Source organism: Pleurodeles waltl, chromosome 10, assembly GCF_031143425.1.
Source record: "Pleurodeles waltl isolate 20211129_DDA chromosome 10, aPleWal1.hap1.20221129, whole genome shotgun sequence".
NCBI lineage: Eukaryota > Metazoa > Chordata > Amphibia > Caudata > Salamandridae > Pleurodeles > Pleurodeles waltl.
In genome coordinates, this window is record NC_090449.1 from 32,124,264 (window position 1) to 32,151,723 (window position 27,460).

General features: G+C 40.8%; 1 protein-coding gene across 1 annotated transcript; it reads right to left on the reverse strand.

The window, feature by feature from the left end:
* Nucleotides 1-535: 535 nt before the first annotated feature.
* On the reverse strand, nt 536-27,183 carry LOC138260982 (myosin-4-like). Its single transcript, XM_069209550.1, has 40 exons — nt 27,075-27,183; nt 20,964-21,182; nt 20,735-20,878; nt 18,319-18,475; nt 18,201-18,228; nt 17,983-18,100; nt 17,783-17,875; nt 17,636-17,699; nt 17,368-17,466; nt 16,069-16,172; nt 15,820-15,958; nt 14,460-14,578; nt 14,195-14,344; nt 13,928-14,098; nt 13,537-13,843; nt 13,361-13,440; nt 13,122-13,209; nt 12,912-13,029; nt 12,564-12,687; nt 11,759-11,895; nt 11,420-11,675; nt 11,100-11,342; nt 10,818-10,994; nt 10,050-10,195; nt 9,673-9,763; nt 9,185-9,574; nt 8,972-9,098; nt 7,286-7,404; nt 6,033-6,229; nt 5,762-5,945; nt 5,511-5,676; nt 5,242-5,366; nt 4,841-5,149; nt 4,547-4,750; nt 4,329-4,454; nt 3,979-4,149; nt 3,787-3,891; nt 3,480-3,575; nt 1,377-1,511; nt 536-663 (listed from the first exon to the last, which is right to left on the reverse strand). Exons 2-40 carry the CDS (start codon nt 21,165-21,167, stop codon nt 643-645), a joined length of 5,832 nt encoding a protein of 1,943 aa, XP_069065651.1. The 5' UTR covers nt 21,168-21,182; nt 27,075-27,183; the 3' UTR covers nt 536-642.
* Between the last annotated feature and the right edge of the window lie 277 nt (nt 27,184-27,460).

Genomic DNA, 27,460 nt, shown 5'->3' on the forward strand with positions numbered 1-27,460 from the left:
GTAGTCCCTAGAATGCCTAATCACCCAACAATCTGAAGGCCTGGCTCTGGTGGGAACTGCCCAGAAGGACTAAATGGACTCTGTCTCCTGAAGTCTGGAGGGAATGCGTAAAAACCAAGATGTGTTTATGTGGTTTGTGCTGGGTTTCCTTTTGATGTTTTTGATTTTGCGTTTTACTCATGGACTATGAAAACTTTCCTTTGGGTACATGTCGACAAAAGAGGAATCCATCATATGTAGACCACTATTCATACCATGTGGGGCTGATTGTATATTTATTTGTAATTTCCTGTATTTTTCTTGAGGCGGGCAATAGTAGCACACTCAGCAGGGCAATGTATATTTCTCAGGGACTCCTGCTAGTATTCTTTACTTTGAGTTTTCTCTTCCAGCGAGCAGAACTGATTCAGATACCAAACTAAATTGTAGGTAGCATTTCAGTTGTGGCCTCCTTGAATTGACTTGCCCCTCCAACAGTACGTGGTGTGACAATTACCATTCAGAGAAAAGCGAGAGACAGTCAGTGAGACAGTAATGTTGTAAAAAATAGCTTTATGGTTACAGAGGGAGACAAAAAATTACAGGGAAGATTTTTATTCACATTTTGCAAATTTCGGAGTCCTCCCTGGAGCATACTCTTGTTCATTCCTCACTTTCGGTTTTCTAGAGAAAAAATAATAGGTTGTTTTAATATAGAGAAAAGCGCTAAAATTTCATTAACTATATTACCATTATCCATTTTGTGCCAAGTGCGGCGTGCACGCCACAAATCAACAAGCATAACAATGAACAATCTCGAATACGGAGGCAGTTTTACAAAGCCATTTTGCGATCTTAAACAGTGTGATGCACGAAATCATAGGGCTTGTAACTGCAAAGGTGTTTTTACAAACACAAGAGGTGTGCTGTCCCTTGCAGAATTTTCAGCCAAATACAGTGTTTGCAAACTGCGACCAGCCTAATTATTATTTATTAGACAGACTGTGATGGATTCCCTTCCCCTTCTCCCTGTCACCACAGCGAACAGTCAACTGGCTATGCGACCTAATAGTACCTAGTGCGCCACCCATTCTGCATTCACATTGAGAAACTAGTTGGCATGCAAAGTGCACATCCCTAGTTTGTGAATAGTGTTTTGTAGATTTGACCTCTATGTCCGAAAACATCTCCAGGCTTTTTACACAAGTGGTCCAACTTATTAAACGGGAACAATTGCTGGAGTTGCCACCTCCTCACCTAGTGAAACGTTTCCGTGGCACTCAGTTGTTTTTTGCCTCTCGTTTTATTGTGGAAATCTTAGGCTGGATTAAATGTTATTTAGTAAGAGAGACAAATCACGGAAGAAACCAGGACCATTTCTGTCGGGTGTACCTCACCTTGCCTCCAACGTCACGGCTCTTGGTCCTGAGTTTATTGACCTGGGATTCGGCAATGTCGGCCCTTTCCTCGGCTTCTTCAAGCTCGTGCTGCACCTTTCTGAACCGAGTCAGATGCGCGTTTACTTGCTCTTCCTAATGTTAGGAGAAAAACATATTAAGATAGTTTTAATGCATTGAATTAGCTTCATTTTTTGTTTTCTTTTTTATGTTTAAATGTGTGAAATGCGAACTAGGTAGTATTCAGTTTTAAGTTTTTTTTCCCTATTTTATCAGTAGATCGAATTAAAACAAACTGGGACATCCCCTTCTGCTGCCTAATAAAGAGATAAGGACAAAACGCAGAAAACCCTCCAAACTAGTTTTTACTTCTTTTATTCAAGTTTGTCTTTCAGTGGAGTACACGCAAATGCCCAAAAGAGTCACATTTCACTTTCACTATCCACTTGTGCCTTAAATATGTCTTTGGACGCTATCCAAGGTAAAGTACACAAATATAAACATGGCCGGCGTCAGCCGTTGACTTGTGATCACTCGGAAGTCCAAATCTGAACATCACTGTCATCGGACCTCTTCCTCTCCTGGTTTGTCAATTGCCGACAGTCTCTGAGAACTACCTTAGATTTCCCCCTGCATTTACCTCGTTGTGCTATGGGATTCCTTATTCGTGACCATAGTGTGGTTCTTATCACTCAGGGAGACTGTCCTTGGATTTCTTAGTGAATGGAAAGCCCTCCAAACTTAGAAGCAACCTTTGGTGACTGATCTTTGCATAGCCCAGAACTGGGAGTGACAGTCTGTCTAGAGTACTTCTAACCATGTGTTTTGGTTCTCTAAAAAAACATGACCTAATAACAACAGAAGTGCTGATGTAAAATAGAAACATACAGGGCCATTGCATCTACTGCTAGAAGATTGTACGAAAAATGACTTCAGTAGCTGTGGGCAACACATAAGCATATGCTCAAGTAGGGGGTTGGAGGCAGAGAGTGTTTCAAATGCAACCATCCCTCACAGGAGAGATCAGATTGACGCCAGGCACAAAACCGATTGATGAATTACTAACGGCAGTCATTTACAACGGAGAATCAATCACCAACTCTTCAGTTAACTGTTGAATGACCAATGCCACATAACTGTTGTTTTAACTATTTCCCAAAATGTGGATGGAGGTCAGTGTTTCTCTCCATGCTGTAGCGCTCTCTCTGTATCACACTTTTGAGCAAGTACACAGAAAACACCATGATTCTGTTCATTATGTAAAACATCCCCACCAACAGTTTTTGGCTCATTAAGAGAGGATTAACTCTGTCCAGGTCTTCTTCTATTAGCCATTTTTTTTTAGAAAATAACTTCCTCAACCTACACAAACGAATATGCAGGACAACTAACTCGCAAATGCCCCGTTTCTCTTTCAATACACCTGTGTAGAAATGTGCTTAGTAATCTTTTGCCTAGGATGCATTTTGCAAAGGATGACCTCGAGTCTCCCTTCAATGATAACATTAAGTGGAAACATCTCTATTTAGTATTTGAATGATTCTTAAAGGCAATCCCCATGAGTTCCCACCTGCAGGTACTACATTTTAACATGGCTGCCAGTTTTGTAAAGCATGATATTATATTTCCCTCTCTCTCAGACATTAAAATAGCCTATGTTCTATTTGGCTAATCTAAGAGATTGAAGGTGAACCATTTCCTGTCATATTCCAGTTATATATTGTCTGGAGTCCATCAAGACTCACACCTGTGTCCCTTGCTTTTTATTATCTACCGTCCTTCCTAAAGGCATCTAATACTTGCCTGCCCACTAAAGAATAGTAGATGGCCATGAGCTTTGTCGTACCGGATGCTCGAAAACATAAATACTGTAACTCATCATTAAAATCACTGGGATGTGTTTTGTTTAAAGTCACTTACATCGAAGCCATAGTGAGGTGTTTCTAACTGAATGCCCCTTCAAGTTAAAAGAAAGGGTTCTGTAGTTTGGACAGTGTCTCACAAGATGACTCTGTCTCATTCCGTTCATTCAAAACTGGGCAAAGAGTACAATGTTTTTCTCACAATGATATATGTTTGAGGAAAGTATTATGCACAACTCACAGACTCTTCTGCCTGCCTCTTGTAGGCTTTAACTTTCAACTGCAGTTTGTCAGCCAGATCCTGAAGTCTCAGAACATTCTTCTTATCTTCTTCGGACTAAAAGTAAAAACACATAAATATGAGAAAATACATTTAAGGTGCTATTGCCATATTTTCAAGCGAGTGTATACAAAAATGAAAAGTGAAGAAATATTTTCTTTAGTTTACTGTGTAAAATACACGCACACACACACCTCATTGTTTGCCTCTGCATACTCCCGTTAATTGCTCAATAAACCATGCATATTGAGTGAAATTAAACACATACCTGATATGTTAGTTCTTTAACTCTTCTCTCATACTTTCGAACACCCTTAATGGCTTCTACTCCACGTTTCTGTTCAGCTTCCAGCTCGTTTTCCAGTTCATGGACCTAAGTGGAGAGTTAACATAATTATATTATACTGTCACGGCTCCTACCAGACAACCCTGTTAATGTGAGCAGTAGGGTGTAACTCACTCTGCTCTCCAGTTTCTGGAGTTGCTTCTTTCCTCCCTTCATTGCGAGCTGTTCGGCCTCATCCAGGCGATGTTGCAGATCCTTCACAGTCTGCTCCAGGTTCTTCTTCATCCTCTCAAGATGGGCACTTGTGTCCTGCTCCTTCTTGAGCTCCTCAGCCATCAAAGCAGCCTTCATGAAAGCATGCACATTAAAGACGTTTTATCTAGAGTGTCATACCACTTACGTTAAGTGTTAACATGGAATACAACGTCATACTTAAATATTATGGATATGTCTTTTACATTTCATTAAGGGGTGTGAAAATGCACTGAATATTTAGACTTCTGCAACTTCAACAAGAGCCTTACATCGGTGATTGCCTTCTTGGCTTTTTCTTCTGCATTCCTGGCTTCCTGGATGACTTCTTCTACTTCATTCTGAAGCTGGCTGTTGTCACTCTCAAGCTTCTTCTTGGTGTTGATTAGGCTTGTGTTCTTAAGTAGAGATAGAAACAGATTCCACAATGTAACAAGTTCCTTATCTTGTATTCATATATAATGAATGATTTCCCAATAGAGAGTAGTACCTGAGAATGCAGAAGCTGTAGACGTTCGCTGGCATCAAGGAGTTCCTGCTCAGCAACTTTGCGAGATCTTTCTGTCTGTTCCAGTGCAGCCCTCATCTCTTCAATTTCAGCCTGTTGTAGGTTGTTTCTGCGTTCAGTGACAGCCACCTGTTCTTTCAAGTCGTCTTGTCCTCTAGTAGCGTCATCAAGATGAAGCTGGGCATCCTGTGGGGCACATAGCATTTTTTGGGATACAATGTAAATGTTTTGTATAAAGAAACATAAAAGTGCAGTCTAAGCTTGCATCAACTGTACCTTAAGTTGAGCTTGTACATTCCTGAGTTGCTTCTGTGCTTCTGCAGCTTGGCGATTGGCATGGCTTAGCTGAATCTCTATTTCATTCAGATCTCCTTCCATTTTTTTCTTCAGCCTCAGAGCATCATTCCTGCTTCTGATCTCAGAGTCTAATGTACCCTGTAGAGAATCTACAGCTCTCTGGTTGTTCCTCTTCAGCTGTTCAATTTCCTCATCTTTCTCTGCCACCTTCCTGTCTACCTCTCCCTTGATCTGGTTCAGCTCAAGCTGGATTCGCAGGATCTTGGCCTCTTCATGTTCCAGGGATCCCTATTATAGAAGAAGGGTAAGAAAAACATTGTATTAAAACTAACCAAACACAGTGCACAGCAGAACATATTTAACATTGCCTTTTTACATACTTCAGCTTCCTCCAAGGCAGCGTGGAATTCACTCTTTTCTTGCTCAACTTGTTTCTTTGCCTTTTCCAGCTCATGAATGGCCTTTCCGGTTTCCCCAATCTGTTCAGTAAGATCTGAGATCTCCTCTGCCAGAGATATATAAAGGATGGCATAAAGTTTCTAAAATATGTTTTCTGACACCAGATTAAGTGGCAATCGTTCTATGTATCTATTGTGCTTCACTAATATGGGTACTTTTTTTACTTGAACCACGTTGAACAGATACTTACGTTGCAGGTTCTTGTTTTCACGTTTTAAGGTTTCAAGATGATCCAGAGATTCCTCATAAGCATTTTTCATCTTGAAGATTTCAGTACTCAAGGAGCGGGCATCCTTCTGAGATGCTTCTAATTCTGCCTGAGCTTCCTCAAACTTCTGTTTCCAATCTGCCAGAACCTGTTGAAGAGAGTTTACATTTTCAACACAAAACATAATTCCAGGAAACACGGATAATTTGGTAAGAAGATTTGTGTCAATGTACCTTATCAAAGTTCCTTTGCTTCTTATCGAGAGCTGCAGCAGCACTGTTGGCTCTCTCCACATCAACCATGAGGTCCTCCACTTCAGACTGTAGTCTGTGCTTGGTCTTTTCCAGAGATGCACACTTGGAATTCACAGCCTCAACCTGTTCTTCAGCATCCTGCAATCTTTGAGCCAGCTTCTTCCTTTAATTAAGCAAGAAAGCAGAAGTATTATTGACAATTTCCATCCATTTCACAACAGCAAGTATCGCCTCCCCCAACGCAACATACTTGGCCTCTTCCAGTTCTTCTGTGCGCTGGATGGCATCTGTTTCATATTTGGTCCTCCACTGAGCAACTTCTCCATTGGCTTTGGACAATGCACGCTGGAGTTCAGCCTTGGCTTCTTGTTCTTCTTCAAATTGCTCACGGAGCAAATCACAGTCATGTCGAGCAGATTGCAAGGCATGTGCCAAGGCATTCTTGGCCTATAAACAGAAAGCTTTGTTAGCGTGTCTCATCATTATTTAATTTGTGTTTTATCAATAACTTCACTGAATAGGCACTCTGTGGTCAAACTGTGACTCTGTCAGTTTGTCACCATCCACCAGCTAGGCCAGGAGCTCCTTGTGTGTAGCGTTGAACAGACTTGTGTGAAACCGTTCGATGTTTAGTATCTGTCTAAGCAGTGAGGATTTTGCTTGCTAGTGCAAGGACTGTACTGGGAGTGCATTGAGGTTTTTGGACAAAATGCTATGAAGAGGGTCGAATAGAAATGTTTTACAAATTTAAAAAATGAGGACAACAGTGAGTGGTGTAATATTTACAAGAGTTGACAAGTCAGGCACTGTTAGAATAATTCTTGTTCTGTGTCTCTTTCACCAGTATAGTTTCACAGCAACTGGAAAGTGAATTGTGCCCTTTCAGTGAAGTAATAACTGTGAGGAAGTGACAAAATGACAAGGACTTTAAAAGCAGTCGACAAAGACTTGCATTTTTGGCTCAGAATTTGTGAGGAGAAGCATATGTTGAAGGAGGAGTGTTTACAGTGACCAAGTGGAAATAATTATTTTTCTCTCTGATTAGTCAAAGAATGTGACAAGTTCATGTATATGTGTGAAGAGATAGACAGAGCTAGAATGAAGAACATCTATTATACACACACACCAAATGTAAAGCGTCATAGGAAGTAATGTCATAGTTTGAACCACATCTCAATATCTACCTAGACCTATCAAACTCTATTGTAATATATTGTACTGATCTATGTTGATTAATAAAGTGCTCGGTCTCACTGATTTGACTTTTGCTCAAGCTCATGCATAATCTTCATTCTTTGCAAACATTGTTGAGTTAACAGCTCATTTCGGAGCTGGTCGAGTAGTTTTGGGGAACTTATTAGGTACTTTGCTTCCAGTTTTTATCTGCGTATATTCCCATAATATGAGATGCTACAAACACCTTTAGTATTCTGATACTACTCTCAGCTGTACAACATGATGTCTGTTCCCAGAAAAGTGCAGACAAAATAAAGAACAAGATACCTTGGTTTCTTCTTCCAGTTGTCTCTTCAGTTCCTCAGTCTGCTGAGTGAAGGCCTGTTTACCTCTTGTCAGCTGAGAAATCAAAGACTCTTTTTCTTCTAGCTGGCGAGAGAGTTCACCTGATCGGAAACAAAGTGCCATATTATGGAACTGTCCTTATTGTTCATGAACGTAGAATGATCGTGAGCCAAGGCAGTAAAATTGTGTAGAAAGTGACGTGCATTTTGAGACAGAAGGCAAAAGTGACATAAAAAGCCATTGTTTTGTTTCCTTTAAAAAATTGTGTTAATATTAGTTTAGTCTATATTTAACAGTTATTTGCTATTTTTTGTCTGAGCAAGAGGAAGGCAATCACACAATCATGTGATTTTGAATAAGTTTGTCTAGGAAACGCAGGTACAGGGCCAGATGAATGGGTCTGGCAGCAATTATCTGCAATGAAGTTCTGTATTTCATTGTTAAACAGCTAATTGTGCTTTGGGTTTGAGTGAAATGTGTATAATATTAAGGTGGACATTCTGTACATTTTGTAAAATTTGTCATAAGTGTAGCTTCTCACCATTTCATTGATTTTCTCAGCATTACATCAACACATTTATTATCTATAATTTTTCATGAAGGGCCAGATGTACTAAAATTAGTAATAGCAATTACCCAATAGCAACCTTTTGCAAATCACTGGTAGGTGGTCATTAGTATTAATGTACTAAAGTTATAGCTGGCCCTTATTTCCTGAGTAAAAATTCATAGTGGGTCGCTAATAAACTTACCTTATGAATATTAATCAAGTAGTTCACAATTTGTTACCTACTAGGGGGTCACTGCCATCATGGGGATGGTGGCCTAATTGGGTCAGCAGACCACAATGTCTGTGATTGCTTTCAAATAATGAAATCTTTTTTTGAAATGCAGCTCATTGTCTTTAGAGGAAAACGGGATGCGTTAAAAAAAAAGGAAATGTTTCATTTTTATTTTTTAAAAGTAGGCAGTGGTCCGTGGCACAGCAGCCTTCTCTTAAAGAATACTTTTTTAAACATTATTGAATGGGAAAGTCATCCTAAGGGGATTCCTCCCCATTTTCGAATGGGTTACCACCAACTTTCAGTTAGTGGTAAAGGATGCATGTTTTACAACAGCATTTCGGTCGCAACATGTTAGTTCATACTGTTCAGTTTCCTATTTAGAAGAGATGCCCTGAACACGTGTTTTCCATATAGATAATCTGCTTTTGGTCGCAAACCCAAACTGTGATTCTCTAGAATCACAGTTTGGTGTGTGTACATTTAAAAAACTAATTTTTCAGTGGCAAACGGCCCGATTCTGTAAATCGACCCATTTACGACTGAACAAATGCTTTGTACATCTGGCCCTAAGACCCTTCATTACCATTTTAAAGCCATGAAAATCATTTTAAACATAAAAAGGAGTTAAACATCTACTGGGTGTCGCCCAGATATTTGGGTCACTTTTATTTTCTAATTAATGAACCGAACTGAATGGATATTAAAATTGAAGCAATACTTGTGTGAAGTCTACTTTAAATTAAGAGACTCTTTTAGATAGGTGTTCCTGAAAGTAGCACTGTATTTAGCAGGATTCTTATTCACATACTCCTGTCTTTTATTATTGTAAATGTTTATAGAAATTGTAGTTTCCTCCTTCAAACTTTGCAACTGTAATTCATACCATTTTCTGTCTGAAAGCGTGCCTTCTGGGTAGTTAGGTCATTAATTATGCGTTGATGCTCATCATCTTTTGTTTTAACTTCGCTGAGTTGGTCTTCCAATAGGCGGCTCAGCTTTTCAAGGTTGGCCTGTGGATCAAAGATGCTATTAGTGGTAGAGTCTGTAATCAACTTGTTGCACAACATGTTGCTTCTTACTGAATGAAATTGCTTACCTTGGACTTGGAAACATTCTCCATGTTGCTGGCAAGGTCATCGATTTCCATCTTGAATTCGCTCTTTTCTTTCTCCAGCTTTTGTTTGACCCGCTGCAGATTGTCGATCTGTTCCCCAAGTTCTGCAACACTGTCAGCATGCTTCTTGCGAAGGGCAGCAGCAGTAGCTTCATGCTGAAGAGTAGACTCTTCCAGGTCTCTCCTCAGTTTCTGGAATTCTGCTTCACGTTTTTTGTTCATTTCAATCTGGGCTGAAGTGGCTCCACCAGCTTCTTCTAGTCTTTCACTGATTTCTTCAAGTTCCCTGGAGAGATCAGACCTCTGTTTCTCAACCTTTGCCCGAGCTGCTCGCTCAGCTTCAATTTCCTCCTCAAGTTCTTCAATACGGGCCTATAAAGTAATAGTATTTCATTTGTTATTTGACAGTTTTAACCACTACTGGTCACTGTAATAGCAAGTCAAATGGTACTTTCAACAAAAATGTGTACCTGAAGCTCTTTGATTTTTTTCTGTAGCTGTGCACCCAATGATTGTTCATCTTCAATCTTGCCCTGCAATTGGCTCAAATCGAAGTCTTTCCTATTGTATTATAAAAATGTTTATTAGGATTTCAAGTGATGCAATTATCCTGCCATGTTAACACATATAACACATTTGATTAGTCTTCAGGGTTGAATATGCTGTTTAATAGAACAAAGCAGAGAAATGAGTCAGCTTATACATTATCTTCAACTGTTTCTTTTCCAATTAACATTTCCAAATGTACCTAAATATAACTCCTAAAATATAGTATAGCCACATGGAGCAGACACAATTCCTTTTTCTTTACATCATATTTCATCAAATTGGTCTCCTAAATACGTACTTCTTCAGTTTTTCTTCACTTTGCTGTTTATCATTCTCAAGATCCATCACAGTTTCCTGAGACAGCTTCAGGTCACCTTCAAGCTTTCTTTTGGCCCTCTCAAGGTCCATGCGAAGTTTCTTCTCTTGTTCCAAAGAGCCTTCAAGCTGAGGATTTTAAAACAAAGGATATATCACAGAATTTCGACTCACACTGACAAGTAAAATGTTCTCCAGATTGCACAATCCACAGCAATAATAATTCATTGAGTGATGTTGTTTCCCAGTAAATCTTATTCAAATGCATATTTGGGACACTGCATGTTTGCTGAGGCGATTCCACTTGAAATATGCATTTGTAATAGAATGCGACCGTTTTGTCTGCTGCTTTGTGAAGCTGTATAATTTTATAATGTGACATAAATCAGTGTCTTTTTCATGCAGCTCAGTCAGAGAACACTAAAACGTAAGCTTGGTCGGATTCCAACAATAGAGTATTTTGGAGGAAACCAAGAATTCAAATAGACCATAATTTTAGTTGCAAAGTAAGTACATTTATGTGTTTCATCATGAAGAATTCAATTGTTTGTGGAAAGCCAATATTTTCACCTACAACTTTGCCAGCGTTAAAAGGTCATTTCTATTCTATGGTTTTGTGACTGATGTCTCTGTTGTACACTTTCTTTCCTGTTAAATGTGCTAGACCCATTCACAGAATTTAGCGTTATGTGGCCAGGGACATGTCACAATTTCCTCACATGTAAGCTTAATAATTTTTGTTAACACTTACATCATCCACTTGCTGTTCAAGCTTTGTTTTGGATTTGGTCAGAGAGCTGACTTTGTCTTCTTCTGCCTGAAGGTCATCCAGGGTTTGCTGATGGGCCTCCTGGAGAGCTTTCTTCTCCTTGGAAACCTTTGAGATGTTTTCATCAAGAGCTGCCATTTCCTCTGTGAGGTTTTTAACCTGGAAACAGATAGATATATAGTTGTTATCTAGAGGGACCTTAAATAGTCCACTGCATTTATGTACTTGTAAAATATACCTTTAATTGAATTGTTACAAAGTTACCTTATTCTCCGTGGCATGTTTTTCCTTCTCTACTTTGGCCAGCGTGAGCTCAAGGTCATCAATATCTTTCTTCAGCTCAGAACATTCATCCTCCAGTTTCCTCTTCTTGGCTGTCAGCTCAGCATTACTTTCTTCTTCATCTTCAAGTCTTTCTGTCAGCTCTTTCACTTTAGCTTCCAGTTGGATTTTATTTTTAATCAGACCTTCACATCTTTCCTCTGCATCTGCTATGTTTTCACTTTCCTGAATAGTTATGGAAAATGTTTAGTTTCAAATATTTCATGGAAATGTAAGACTTTTAAGTATTCCATTTTACGTACCGACTGAACTTGTAATGCCAGATCATTCTTCTCCTGCAGAAGGGAAACCATTTTCTCCTCCAGTTCTTTCTTTCTTGCTTCAGATTTTACCAGAGCTTCTTTTGTCTTTTCAAATTCTTCTTTCATGTTTGCCATCTCCTTTTCGGTCTCAGCGCTCTGCAGAAGTGGCTTAATCTTAAAGTAAAGCTTCATCCATGGCCAGGTTTTGACATTCATGAATGATCTGACGTTGTATTGGATGACCAATATGGCTTCTCTGTTAATGGCAAAGAAATTATATTGTTAGGCACAGTGCATCTCATGAACCGGTCTTTATTTATTTACAAAGACTACTAATACCTTCTTTCCATCATTTTCTTGAATTCGACTCTCATAAGGTACCCTCTGCAGGCCGCCTGGGTGCGAGTGATGAGGTCAGCCAGCTTTTCATCTCTCATCTCCTCTAGGGTACCCAGGAGACCGGCTTTGAAGAACACCTTAAAGTAACAAGAATATTATTGATAACTGACTTCCTCTTAGTAAAAGACACACAATCTCTGTATTTTAATAATGTTTTAACCAGGGGGTGAAAATGTTGAGGTTTCTTTTCTAGCTGATTTGTTTAATTGATATATCTAATCACTTATTCTACAATTTGGAAAGGAACCAATAAAGTAACAACAATTACATTATTATAATAGGAGCAATGACAACACTGTTTGATGATATTTTTTCTCACCTGTCATACATCCCAGACAGAAGACTAATGGCCTGATTTAGTTTTCAGCGGATAAGTTACTCCATCCCAACAGGGATGGATAGCCCATCCCCTCAAATACAAATCCCTTTATATACTATGGGATTTATAGACTGCTGGCTTCACAATACCAAGTGTGTTTGTCTACTGAAGATGGAACATATTGCCCTGACCCAATACAAAATGTTCCAGCTCATCGGATGGAGCAAGATTCTCATATATGACAGATTTTCAGATTAATAACTCTACTGCTGTCCTCCAAGAATTGGAATGTCTGACGTCTACTGCTTTGTTTTTGCCACACCTTCCCTCTGACAGCAGTCACCACCCATGCAAGAAATATTAGCCCCTAAAGTATTTTGGAATTCTCTTCGGTTAATATTTTTATTTAGCTGCGTCATTTTGTACCTTAGTATGTCCAAATCTGTACTGTGTATGGTCAATATCGATGGAGCCCAACAGTTTCTCGCAAGCCTTCTTGCTATCAATAAACGCACCATCTGGACAAGCACTTGCATTGAGGACTTTGTACCTTAAGAAGAAAATAGTTAAGATCAATTATTTTATAGAGCATGCAATACTTAAAAGTAGCATTGAGAAAACTGATAATATTATTGCCTTGAGTAACCATTCCTGAAAGTGGGATACAGAATTCTTGCAAGCTTACATTACTTTAATTTGCCTTTTGGTTAGAACCTCAGTTTGTGTACTTATATTTAACGGATGTGTTTATACATTTTGTAACATTATAAGTACCTCTGTTTGAAATCACCGTAGAGGATTCTACTTGGAAATCCCTTTCGGCAAATCCTGATGCCTTCCAATACACCATTACATCTCAGCTGGTGGATCAGGAGATGATTGTCCATAACACCTAGAGGGAAAGACTAAATCACATTAGTTGACCATGTTCTCACTAGAGCAACAGCTGTTCCAGAATTCAATATTAATGTTGAAGCTCTGTACCTGGAGTTTTTGTTTCATTAGGAATGAGGCAACGCACAAAGTGTGGGTGAGTGCTTCTTAAGTTGGTCATCAGCTTGCCTAAGTTCTCCTATTGTAGTAAAATGTAATATCTTTTAAATCATAGTTTTATATAGGATTGAATACATGAACATTTGGCAAATAGCAATGGTGATGGTATGGATTAATATAACATAAATACAATAGGGTTCTATTTCTGTAAATTCATCATTTTCACTTACCCTGAACAAAGCTGACACTGTCTGGAAAGACCCTCCCTTCTTCTTCTTTCCACCTTTTCCAGCAGAAGCAGCTGCAGCTTCTAAGATTTGAAAGTAACAAAAAATACATGCATCAAAAACACTTTAAATGTTGTGCCATTATTTACTATTTGCATGCATTGTAGTGGGGTACTCACCAGCCTCTGCTGCAGTAGCGCTGTAAAGCATGGACAGCACTTTCATGGGGGACTTCTGGTAAAGCTGGATAACAGATTCATTCAGTGGATCCTTGTTCTTCTCCAGCCAGCCGGTGATGTTGTAATCCACAGTACCCGCGTAATGCACCAGGGAGAAGTGAGCTTCAGCCTTTCCTTTGCCTGGCTTGGGTTTCTCAAAGTTCTTGCACTTGCCCAAATGCTGGTCGTACAGCTTGTTCTTAAAGGAGGTGTCTGTAGACTTGGGGAACATGCACTCCTCCTCAAGGATGGAGAAGATTCCCATGGGCTGAAATAAACATATCCGAGTGAGACTTGGGTATATTTGTAAGTGATATTAAAACAACCATATGCCGTTTGGAAAGTCACTCACCTTCTCAATAAGCTCAATGCAGGCAGCCAGATCCATACCAAAGTCAATGAATTCCCAGTCAATGCCTTCCTTCTTGTATTCCTCTTGTTCCAAGACGAACATGTGGTGGTTGAAGAACTGTTGCAGCTTCTCATTGGTGAAGTTGATACACAGCTGTTCTAAGGTGTTGAACTAAAACACACAGAGTTGTTGTGTGATTAGATATTTACTGTCATCGTAGCATTAGCATCCATCAGTAAATCACATACTGTAAGATCTTAAACTTACATCAAAAATCTCAAATCCTGCAATATCCAGGACACCAATGAAGTACTGCCTGGCTTGCTTGGTGTCCAGCTGTTGGTTGATACGGATCACCATCCACAAGAAGAGCTTTTCATAAACAGACTTGCAGAGTGCACCGATGGAGTTATAGACCTGGTGGGTAATTAATTGCATTTGTAAACCAAATGTAGCTTGTTTTTTTCGTTTTTTTTTTTAATCAGCTGTAGTTTTCTCAGTGGAAGTTTGACTAGTGACAATGTAGATTTACCTGGTTAACAGTCTGTCCCTTAGTGACGAATTCATTGCCGACCTTCACTCTTGGGTAGCACAGTGCTTTCAGCAAGTCAGCCGAGTTCAAACCCATCAAGTATGCAATCTTGTCAGCAACTATAAGTAGAAAACCAGTTCACACATTTGTTATCGCCCTGGCCAACTATACATTTGTAATCTGATTATTAGTGAAGGTGTAGTAGACTCAGCATATTTTATATTTTTATAGATAGGAACCCTAAAGGATGGTATATCTCTTTTGTGTATACCTATATATGCATATATTATTTCTATACTGGAAGCCTAGCCAAAAGCATCATTCACCCAAAGAGAAGACTGTAGGTGGTCTAGCAATATGGTATAGTTTGTTCTTACTGCCCATTTGTTGTTTGTGTGGGTGATATCTGAATAGTTGATTTCAGTGCTCCGGAGCAGTTTGAGCAGTATTAACAAAGCCTCTTTTATCCCCTTCCTGAGAGTGTTCTGTACTGCCTTTCTGTTGCTCCTTTGCTATAAATAAGCCACAGCAAATTTTGAAAATATACATTTTGTAGAATCATGCCTGCATATTTCTCCTACTGCACGCTGAATTATACCCTGAATCACATGAGGATGGTGTCTATTTCCTAGTCTTCCCCTGAAAATGTATTTATCACACACAGAATTAGATCTAACTGTTAGAAATATCAAAAATATGGTGTGTAAAGTTTGAAAACCACGAATTTGAAGGGAAAACCCTAGACATTTACAGTATGGTTAATTTTAGTTGGAACAACGATAAGCATTTGATTAGTGTGTATTTCGGGGATAGGATAAGGATTAGGGTAAACGTTACCTTTAGAATTAAGTTAATATTAACTTTAGGATAACATAAAGGCTAGAAAAATGGTAAGCAGTAACGAGGTTTAGAGCCTTGATTTAAGGCATGAGACAAGGTAAAGTTAGGGTTTTGGGTAGAGCTTGTGATATGTTAGACTTATGGCTAGGGAATAGTGATGGTGCAAATGATGGTTAGCATTAGTGTTGGTGGTGTGGAATATGCCTAGAGTACTTCACTGCATTGGATAAATGATGGAGTTGGATTTACTGCTAGGTGGTGGTGGCTGAAGGCCTTGGGATTTTGCAGCATCAGGGAGTATCTTTAACAAACAAACTATCAAAAATATCACAACACTTTCAAGCTTTTGGCTTTAAGACTAATTGGATATTCACGTATACTGCGTTTATTATTCATTGCTTTCACAATTTTATAGTGCTGGCAATCCATCTCTGTCTACAAATGCTGTCCCTTTGAAATTATACACTTTTATCTTCTTAGTTAGTTTTTTTCAGAGAATAGGGTGCATGGTATTGCTTACCCTCTGTGCCATCGGGCTCGGCCTGCTCCTCACGCTGTTTCTGCTTGAATTTCATGTTTCCGTGGTGCATGACCGCTCCTGTCAGCTTGTAGATGGCGAGCTTCTCATCTTGGTTGAACCCCAGGATATCGATGGCACTCTGACAAGCAAAAGAGAAAACAAGTATTTATGTTGAAGCCAAAATGAAAGTTTTTATGAAACTAAAGTGTATTCGGAATTTTTAAGGATAGTTGTTGAAGAATGACTCACATCAGTAGCCAGCAGCTCCTCTACATCATCAATGCTCTTCACCACAATCTCACCCTGGCTGATGGATGGGAAGTCATATGGGTTGGTGGTAATCAGGAGCATTTCTTGGAAACATAACAGTTCAAGGTTAGCGGTGTCCCAGAAAATGCTTATAGGAATATGCTGAGATTGGCAGGCAGAGTAGCACATTCATAAAACGTTATTTATTTTTTTTTTTTAATTGATCTGTTCCATTTCAACATCAGATTGCTAAATTATTTGCACTAGCTCTGGACGTGTGAGACAAAGTTCAGGCGATAGTTCTGTAATTGAAACTATTGCCGCAGTTCCCCACCTGATCAGTTCATGTCCTATAATAGAAAGGGCTCCTAGACAGCCAAACTGTCTTCGGAATATCTTGCCCCTCTTCACATCTGGCACGCTCACATGATTGCTGTCCTTTTATTGTTTGTATTGTTTTTAAGCTAACACAAGTCTCTAAATGTAAGCAGTGCCATAAGAAAACATGAGCATTTCTGTCAACTGGTGACAAACTTCTGAGAGCAAAGTGGGTCAGACTCAGAAGTCTGCAGTGAATTCTGCGATTAGATTTATTTTAAGAGTACTTAGTGTAGTACTAATTTTCCTGCTAGAGGTTTTCGAGCACAACAAAAGTGTTCTCCGGTCTGCACCAGGGTGTCAACAGCCAGGCACTACAAAACGCGCTGCTTCAAAGAAGGAATCTAGGAACTAAGTATACTGAGATTCTTTTTCAGGCTGTTTCACTCCCTTAGTAATTATTCTTTCTCGTTGGCAAGCCCTCTTAAGCCTCCCTATTTACTCACTCCTCTTTTATAAATTCCTCACTTACAGAATCCAAATACGAAAAATATGATGTTTCAACATGGACTAGCGTAGATTATGTGGCATTGCATAGCAATGGGAATGTCAGTGAGTTATGGAGTTCAACAAACTGTAAAAATCCCCTGCATTATTGATCTAAGTACTTTTGTAAATACCACTCATTGGATGCTGGTTCCAATAATCATTGCTGTTTTACCTCACTTCCTTCTGCACCTTTTGTGCTTAAAACCTTACACCATACTATGATTTGTGCACATGGACAACCGACATGCAACTCCTGATCATGCATAAGATCAGCTGAAGTTACTAGGATCCTAATCACTGCACCCCTTCTTCTTGCAAGTGTCCTGTGGCTCTCCTATCAAAAAGCCACATTATCCTCTCACTTTTAGGTCTGGTTTTAAATCATTGCTCCTCTTCTGAGTAGAGAACTGCAAATAACTAATCAAAACCTACCAACAAGCTCTGGCTTCTTGTTGGTCATGATCTGGTAGAAGATGTGGTAGCTCCTCTCAGCTGAGAGCTGGAATGTCACTCTGGACTTTTCTAGCAGGTCTGTAAAAGAGACAAAACGAAAATCAACGTGTTTGTACAATTTATTGATTTACTTTGATTGCTTAGAGACCAATTCAAGAATAAACTCATAAGTCTAAGGAAGAGGAAATGTGAATCGGGCTCTCCAAAACACACTGGTGTATTCAAATGCTTTAAAGGCAGGTCTTACATGTTTCAATATCTGCAGAAGCCAATTTTCCTGTGGTTCCGAAATGGATTCTGATGAATTTACCCTAAACAATAAATAGACAGTTTAGTGAGTTTCCCAAGGAAGCAATGGACAAGTGAACTGGGAAAAGAAATAAACTGTGCTTACAAAACGGGATGAGTTGTCATTCCTCACGGTTTTGGCATTACCAAAGGCTTCCAGCAGAGGGTTAGCCTGGATGATTTGATCTTCCAGAGTTCCCTGTAAAAATCAAGGTTTCAATTGGAATGAGCTCATATAACAAGTAATAATAAACACACTAATTACACAGTGTACAACGTATGCAAAAAATAATTAAATCTACAAACCTGCATTTTATTGGCCATGGCAGGCGCGTCTTTTTTCTTGTCCCCAGCGACTGCAATTGTTGCAAAGTACTGGATGACACGCTTGGTGTTCACAGTCTTTCCTGCGCCAGATTCTCCACTGTAGATGGAATCAGGACAGTGAGTGACAGTATACCTCAACGATAGTGTGTTATGAACTTCATGCATTTTGCTAATTCACTAATATGTTTTGTACTCACGTAATCAAGACAGACTGGTTTTCACGATCTGTTAGAAGTATTTGAAGAAATAATGTTAAACGTGGTTAGAGATTACAATTAAAAATATTAAAGAGCCTATTAGATATGAATGCTTTACCTGTCAACATGAACTGATAGGCGTTATCAGAGATGGAGAAGATGTGAGGTGGGGCTTCCTGGCGCTTCTTGCCTCTGTAGGCATTGACCACCTCTTGATTGTACACCGGCAGCCACTTGTAGGGGTTCACAGTGGCACAGAAGAGACCGGAGTAGGTCTGAAAAGAAAGAGCATGATTAAACAAAATTCCGTGTGTTTTTAACTACATACGCTGTACTGTTTAAGTAAGTATTAAAAACATTTCTATAAGCTGTTGCTCTTTATTGATTTCCCTTGTGCTTTGTATCCTTGGTTTGTGTAGTTCTACATAAGCATATAATTCTGTGACTATTAATACAGTGTGCGGTGGAATTAGTCTCCATTTATTACGACAGCCTAAACATGTAATATGCCGTCGGAATGTGTTTTACTAATGACCATCCTTAGGGCCTTGTTCACAAAAGTAACTTGTGTAAGTTTACATTTACGAGTGCGGAGACACCGCAATCGGGGTGAAGAACTCTGCACAAAAAAGTAAAACAGTCTCCGTACTCGTAAACTTAGTATTAGATTGTGAATTCCAAAACAAACGTAAAATGACATAAAACTGTAAGTTCACCTTTGTATCTCAGGTCCGTAGTTCGCGTTAATACCTTTTAGTAAAATCCAATAAGAGGAACTCAGTCTGAGTGGTGAATCTCCAATTTGGTCAGTGTCCAAAATGGTAAATTCCAAATTGACTAAAATGTGTCCATTTTTCCAATGAAAACAAGAAGTGTCAGATTCTATTTATGCCTCCATCAGAAGAAGAATACAGTGGCTCTCATGCTGCAATTGAGCATCACGTCCATAGCTTTTGAACGCAAACAAGTTCATTTTGCAGCAGAGGTATGCAGTTTATTTAGTGCAAAAGTAGAGTCCAGAATCACGGTGGGGAGAACTGAGTTTAAGTATGTACCTGGGGAACAAACTGAGTTCCCAAAATATCGACAGTGCACAACAGAGAGACTATTCCGATTGCGAGTAAAGGTTGAGTTGCTGAGGAATAACATAAGAGAGCCCAACTTTAGCCTGGGTTTTCCCACTGCTACCTGCAATAATGTATTAAGAGCTTTTATGGAGATCCACATAAATGCTGACACCATGATCAGTGTGCAGGGATATAAGCCAACTTGAAGCAAGCTTTTCAGTTATCGTGGAGTCCTCAGAAGATTTAGGAATTCATAGTGCAGCACGGTTATTGTACTGAGAGACCCTGAACTGGTGAATGACATTCTGTGAAGAAAGCACAACATTTTTCTGCTCACGTGAGCCATGAAAGCTTGCAGCGGTGTTAAGAGCTGCTGTCCTTCGTTGCTCAGACATTCGTGTGGCATCTAGTCAGCCTCAGAGCAGTAGATCAGGTGGAAAAAATTGTGTCCATACGTGATTGTCACACAGGAGTCCTGGTAGCATCTAAAATAGGTTCGTATCTTTGAAAGGGGTAGTACATGTTTGATATGAAGTTTACCGAGATTAGGGGGATTATTTTCAGGACTACTGGTTGTCTGATGCTCTGTGTCTGCTAAATTGATGGCACTAAGCCATATCCACAATCCTTGGAGTCACACCTCCACCTCGCTCGCACGTGCCTTCTGCTAGCCTCTTCTAATATTTTAAATATAAGAGTATGTGGACCTGCATAACTAAAGTGAACAGAGGAGAAAGGGGTGTAGATAGTATCATAAGTATCACCGATGGCATGTGTGTGTGTGTATGTGATAGTAGTGTCATAGACTAAACTAAGGTGAAACAAAATGGATGCCATTTGTGATATTAGCAGATGTAGCTGTAGGGATGGTTGTCTCTTTAAGAGCTGTGGCTAGCATAAATCTTGAAAGTGGAAGGACGACTCTGTCCTTGTTATCCACTATAGCCACTAGTGGTTTTACATGCACCGGCCCAGGTTTTGACTGCAGAATGGGTATTCACAGGCTTGTAAGAAAGAATGCTTATCCACCAGGGATGTGGGCCGCCTACTTGACGGTCAAATAAAGTTGGAGGGAAGGGGGAAAGGAAGAAGGTAGTAGATCGGTGTATGGCATAGGCGAGAGCGATCGTAGTGTGGACGATAATGCACAATGGAACAGTAAGAATGAAGGGAAAGCAGTGATTGTGAGAGGTTGGTTATTTATACTCGTATGCATAACAGAGAAAGGATAGTGTTTGTAGGAGTCGAAACATCATACAGAAATGCCCAAATCACGCTCGTGAAGTGTAAACCCTGCACATAGAAGAGTGCTTGAAGGTTTCTCGGGGCCCTTTTGTATCGTGTCCCCTTCTACACGTGGTAGGACCGGGTGGCTAAGTTCAGGCGTTTGTCAGTTGCCATACAGTCCTAGAGTAGATCCTGGGCTCTCCCAGAGTATCATGGGTTTCTCAGTTTGATTGTACTTACGTAGATCATCCAGGCTGCGTATCGCTCGGCGAGGTTATACAGCACGGAGGCTTCATTCAGATGGGTCATTATGACCATGTCTTCAATCTTGTCGTACTTGGGAGGATTCTGAGGGTAGACTTGAGTGTCTTTGACAGTCACAGTCTGTAGGAGAGGAAAAGAGGAAGCATTAACACTAAAGTACGGCTGAGCCTGGACAGCTGCACTGGATCACATTTATTTTTCTTACTCTTCCATCATCTGTCTTGACAGTGACTTTTCCATTCTCTCTGGCTGTGATGAATCCTTTAACGTAAAGCTCTTTTTCGTCATCTACGTAGCAGGTGTTCTTGGCATCAAATGGCTTGTTTTGGGCTTCAAGTCTTTCCTTTTCACTCTTCCGCAGGAATTGTGCGGCCTCCCCAAACACAGCCATTTCTGCATCCGAAGCCATGGCTGCAGGCAGTTACTAGAAAGAAAATGTTTGTAACATTACAAATGCGGAAGATCACTATTACATTTGCACAGAGGTATGTATTAATGTGAATTACATCTATTAAAGCATGAGTAACGAAAAGCTCCCCTTCTTCACCCCGCCTTTCTTTGTCTTCCCTAACAAAAACATTCTTGGTGCACCTGCAGCAGGTAAAATCTTTTGGTGTATAGTACACAAATAGGCAGGAAAGCAGGTGCTCAAGTGTCTCTGTGATCATAAGAAATCCAGCGATTGAACTGCTGGTTACCTTTAATGTGTGGATCACCATGGAGGAGAAATCTTTTTAAAATATATTTGGTCTTGTGGCCAGTACCCTGCTGCTACAACATCCAAACGGTGGAAGGAACTCCCACAATGAGCGCATGCTCCATTTACCAGAGCCAAGACACCATCTGCAGGTTTCACATTGTGAGTACCTATCATCTGTAAGGAAGTTGTGTGTGCTTCTTCCAGTGGCAGGACTTGAGGGGTACCAAGCATGTAGCATGCCTTCCAGTGAATTAGGACCAGGATTTTTTCAAACCTCCATTCGCAAAGAGCAGGTCCACACACTGGGCTCGATGTACTAAAGAACTTTTGTTTGAACTAACAGATTACATAGAAAAATCTCCTGTCTAAGGGGGTTGCAGAATGAGTCACCTAATGAATATTAATTTGGCAGTGTAATATTTGTGACTCTCTGCTATTGGCTACAGATAGAAGGATGGTGGCCTGCAGGAAACGGATAAACAACACCCCTGTATTTGCTCTCCCAAATTGAATTTCTTTTTTAAAGCACTCGTGTTCCTTAAAAGAACCGGTGCTGCTTTCAAAAACGTGTTTTTCTTTGCTTAGGAATACGTGGTGAGGAGCCAGTAGTGGTCCACAGTATCACTATCTGCTTCCCCCCACGGTTGTCTGGCACATTTCCCCCTTTGTAAATTACTTACCATCGCCTTTAAGATGTCGGTATCTAATCATGCATTTGCAACCGCAGTGTAACTGACACTAGCATTTACGAGGGCAGGGCTGACTTTAGCACTGGTGGCCCTGGTGTGCAGTGTTTGTTGGCACCCCCACCAGTGACCACCTCTGCCACGGATTCCCTCACTACCACCCATTATCAGTGCCCCTCAAGTCTCCATAACCACTCTCTTTCAGATGCATTTAATTCGTTTTTAGTGCCACTCATGCCAGTGTAGAGTGGCAGAACACGTTACATCACACACAGAGACAATCATACCTAAATCAGTGTATATGAAATGTTACCTAAGACGGACGACTACAAGGTGTAGGAGTCATGTCATCCATACTGGTAGTCAGTATAATTGAAGAGTGCTTGGTCTGGAGAAGCAGGAACTCATAATTTAAACCATAATACTATGGTTGAGAGTTCTCTTTCATAATAGGAATTGATTTCTACACACATAAACCCTTTTTGCAACATTAGGATAATGAGAGTCTGGGAAAAAGTCATAATGGTCTCTATGTGCATTTTGTGATCTTCATGGTACACGTTCTTTGCAGCAGGTATACTAACCCTCTGTGCCATCTTATCATGAGTCAAAACGTCCAACAGCCAGAACTCAGTCTTTCTCAAGAAGAACATTAATGACCTGAGTTATACATTTTTATTGTTGTCTAAAAATTGCTGCAGCAGGTGCTTTTAAAACCATAATATACTTGCGAACACGGTGCCCCTTGCCTAAATCTGCGCCTGCTGCCGTAGACCCCCTGGCACTGCCCTAGAGCCGGCGCTGTAGGAGGGTGGTCCCCTTTGGTGCCTTTTCGTAATTACCGTCTGCCTTGAATCAGAAAACTCATTGGTGAGTCAGAAGAGCGTTTCCACCTCGCAAAATGAGTTTAATACATTGCACATAACACTTTTGCGTTTGCAAATCCTGTGATTTTGTGAATCGCAGGTTTTCGAGAGCAAAAATATTTTGGACTTAGGGACCACTGTCCTTAACGAGTGCACAATTAATGCTAACACAAGTTGCAAAATGTTACCAGCTGTTCCTGCAGGAGTCCATGTCCACTGCCTGCCTGCTGGAAAGCAACTGCGGAGTTGAGTTCTCTGTAGTATTAGAATAGCAACCCGTGTGTCGTTTCATACTTGCTACAAGCCTGAAAACATACTAAGGTTTTTAAACGTCCGTAGCCTAATGTGCTTACGAATGTACAGATTTCACGTTCATGTTTAAATAAATCCTCTCGGTAGGACACCCATCTCCCTCTGTAAAGTTGCCTTTCACTCCTACAGTGTTTTTGGGCCAATAAAAGTGGCCTCATACTAACAATTGCACCTTCTGCTACTCAGTTTCAGAACAAACCATTGGAGCAGGAGCACCAGTTCTCCATTAAAATTATTCCTTAAATGGGTAGTTTTGACCAATGTGACCGACTACTCAACAGTGCTTACTAATTCATAATTTGCGTTGCGTTTTCCCCAGCTCCTGCTCGCAGTCACCAAGCGCTATCATCCGCTCAAAACACGCCAAGACTGTCAATACGGCACTCCAGGGCCCTGGTTGTGTATTCGTCTGTCCCATAACCCGTGAAGAACCCAAACACTTCGAGTACCGGAGCTACTGATTTAGAAACGGGTTTCGACGGTCCAGCCAGGATTCCCAGGGGTGTGTGTGCCTGAAAACCTGCAGATTTCCAGACATTAACTGAAAGTATAGCAGGGCCCATAAAGGAGAACATTTCTTTATTTGTGCATTTTACGTTTGGGCAAGAACATAATAAATAACTTTATGATTTACAATATCCTAACTGACAGGGGCCCATGAAGTTCCGATAAGGAGAGCCCGAGAATAGAAGCTCTGTGCAATCTGAAAAGGTCTGATACATCTTTTCAGGGAATAGGTGGCCTGAAGGATCTGGAAGACTTGATAGAAGCTACATCACTATGAGCGAGGACCGTTTTATTTTCGAAATATTAATGTTTTAAGTGGGTTTGCCACATTTACAAAGCTAGCAGCACGAATCTTCTTGGCCATAAAATGCCTTGCATGTGACCTACTGGACGACATCTGAGGCACCCCCTTTGATTCTGTAAATGTTTTTTCTATACGAACCCGTATTTATTACAGTGTATCCCTTTACAGTACGAGGCCTGTTGTGTCTGCTCTGCTCATGGAGACACGCAGATGGACACGGTATAGATGCACCAGTGACAGCAAGCAGAGGAAAGCTGCCATGATACTCTCTGGAAGCCACAACCAATTCCCCTCAGAACTCTACTGGGCTTATTGTGCAGCCGTTTTTTAAAGCCCCCTATGTTTGGTGCTTCCTACGGTAAACTTTCTAACCCAGTGAAGCAGGCCCCCTTGCGTCGGTATTTACGTCTTGGGGGTCTCACACTGTCTGGCTATATGATTCCTTAATTTCGAACTGAGAGAAGCTTGGAGTCTGGGGGTTGGGGAGAAGGGAACCCATTTGGTCAAAATTTCTCAGATCCAACCCTCGTTTCCCGTTGTGATCTTACTTCGACTTGTCCCTCAGTAACTTCTACCGCCTAAATCTGATAGTCATCTGCTCTTCTTTTTTATTTATAGGTTGTACTGTAAGCTACATTGTGCTGTTTCCCCATCAGTTTAACAATTACAACAAAAAAGGAAGCATGATATGAACTTGATTTTTTCAAGTAACAGCGGTAAATTATATTACGATTACCGCAGCCAATCAGCTGGCTCTCCACTTCTTAATCAGCTTAAATAGAGATCAACGACTGTGCCAGCTCCTTCTTTTCTACCTCTTCCTACTTGCACTCAGGCTCAATGGCCTGGTTCCTGATGCTCAGCGCACACTTATCTCCCCACTCAGGTCTGGCTTTATCGCTGGTGGCGCCCTGTGCCATGATCTTTTTTGGCACCCCTGCCCATGACCACCTTCTCGAATTCTCTCACTACCACACAGCAAATGTGCCCCTCATCTCTCCATAGCCCCTTTCACATATTCATTTGTTTTAAAATACTGGCTTTACTAATCCATTCAGCTATCCACATAAAATATAACTGTGTTGTTTGCAGCAGGCACGTTACCTCTGTAGGCTGCGCGATGGTGAGTCTAGGTTGCCACTGAACAAAACTGCAATCTCGCTCCCTAGCAGGAACATTAATCACAAGAGGTAGCTTGATATTTTAATTGCTTCCTGGAGGCTGGACGCACAAGAAACCTTTCAAGAGGTGCTTGTAAATCGCAAGCTTCTAAGTTATTGCTAAAGACAGCGCCTCCCTGAGGTCAGCACCGCTCGCACCGCCTTAAAGCCGGCCCTGTCCCCACTACACAGAAGGGCAGAGCCTTGTATCAGCTGTTCTGTGCGTGCTTCACCTGTTGGGCAGATCGTAGTCTGTAGCGGGCAGGCAGGCTTTCTCATTACCGATCACCCAGTGCTTGCAGCGCTTTTCTTTGCAGTTCCGTGTTGACCCTTCAGCTGGCATTTTTCGGGAATTAGTTAACCATGTTTGGGCTCAGTTTTGCTGCAGCCGAGGGTCTCGCATAAACAGCTCTAAATTAATCTCAGTCCGCCTCTCTCCTGCACTTCATGTTCCTCTCAGACTCAATGTTTCCAGCATCCCACTCTCTCTTTTTCAAACTCTTGAGACTGGTAATGAGCTGCGGTTCGTGTCTCACTAGCCCAGACAGCCCTTTCTCAAGTGTCTGGAAGATCGGGATGTATCAGCTATTGGGCAGTTTTCGTGTGTGTTATGGTAGGAATACCTCTTTATCAATTCACAAACACATCTACCAGTGCATTTCAAAGGAGTGGGTGCCCTCCCCTTCTAACTCCAGAACTCGCTTGGACTTACACACAGCTCCACTAGCGTTGCACCCCACCCTCACTGTCTTTACCCATGCGTTTTCATTGTTGGGTTCCAGGCACAGGGGTCAGTGTTGGGATGTCACAGGGCGTGACTGAAGCCTAGCACTGGCGCGTAGGAATACTAGGATGTAGTAAACATTTTTACTACAGCCATTGCTGTTGTTCGGGGACGTACTTTGGACAGGCAAGATTTTGTGGTAGAAGTGAGGACCAGAAGAACAGGACTTGAGAACGGTAGAGACGAGAGGGGCAGTGGCCATTTAAGAAGTAATACATGTATGTATGACTTCAGTAGGGGGTGGAAGGTCACGTGCTGTGCAGGGACGTTGCTTGGTCACTATGATTGGGTTGGGGGGGAGTACGAGTTTCAGATTTAACACAATCAGGCAGGCACACAGGGTTAAAATAAATCACGACAAACACGGAATGAGGGAGTTTAAGGGCAGTGAAAGGGAGAGGAGTGGGACTTGTTAGGGGTAATTAAAAGTAATTATTTTGTAAAGTAACAACACGTTTTAAGATATTACAAACAATGTGTGCATGTGTGTATTTTTGTCAGAGTGTGTATGTAAAAATCTCAGGAGAGCTCCAACAGACACATCACCATACCCGACTGAAAGATCCTGTACCCAACAATGTATTAAAGCTGCACCCATGGTGCTATGTGCATATTATCGGATTGCGGAGCAGTGGGGAGACTAGATATGCCTTTGTGACTGTGGCTTGCTATCACATCCTTGTGATTGTGCCTCTGAGTAGGAGAAATTACGCCATGCACAGGGTCCTAGCGCCCTGACAGGTGTATGTCTCATCAGTCCAGTGCGTCACTACCACAGTGACTCGGCTTTCAAGCTTTATGCATGACTAGGCTAGTGTTTGCCATACAAATGTTTAAGCATTTCGGTGCTAATTATCCTATGAAACGCAAACGTAGATAGCTTCCAGGTTGAGTAAAAGAAACAATACATGTACTGCCGCCCAATGCATGTTCATGTCAGCTATACATTTTCTCCTTGTTTTGATCATTTTGTAAAGCAAAAAATAACATGCCTTACCTTCGATGTTTCTCAAGGAAATACTGCAGTTCCCTGGCCACTGGAAAGACAAGAACATGATTTGGATAACTTTGCCTCTGTAATGTTGCTATTAAGTATTGCCCTTGCATGCTGTTAACCATAAAATCCATACCCCGTGCTCTCACAGTAAGAATCTAAAAATAAAATTACTTTAGGGTTTCTCGCGTTTAGGGGGGGGCGTACATTTTTACCCTCATTACAATTGTGATTTTTAGCCACAATACAATTGTGATTTTTTTAGCCAAGTGCACATTGCAGCACACATTTGAGTGCTATTTGTACGCTGATGATAAAGAAGAGCACCTTTTTACCCACAATACAAGAATTTTTTTTAGCCAAGTTCACATTGTAACAGACTTTTGAAT

Excerpts from the sequence above, each read along its gene's own strand:
- LOC138260982 (XM_069209550.1), bottom strand. The coding sequence starts at position 21,167 with ATGGCTTCGGATGCAGAAATGGCTGTGTTTGGGGAGGCCGCACAATTC. Across the intron at positions 10,995-11,099 it reads AACATGCCACGGAGAATAAG|GTTAAAAACCTCACAGAGGA; the intron begins GTAACTTTGTAA and ends ATCTGTTTCCAG. Across the intron at positions 3,892-3,978 it reads TCCAGAAACTGGAGAGCAGA|GTCCATGAACTGGAAAACGA; the intron begins GTGAGTTACACC and ends CTCTCCACTTAG.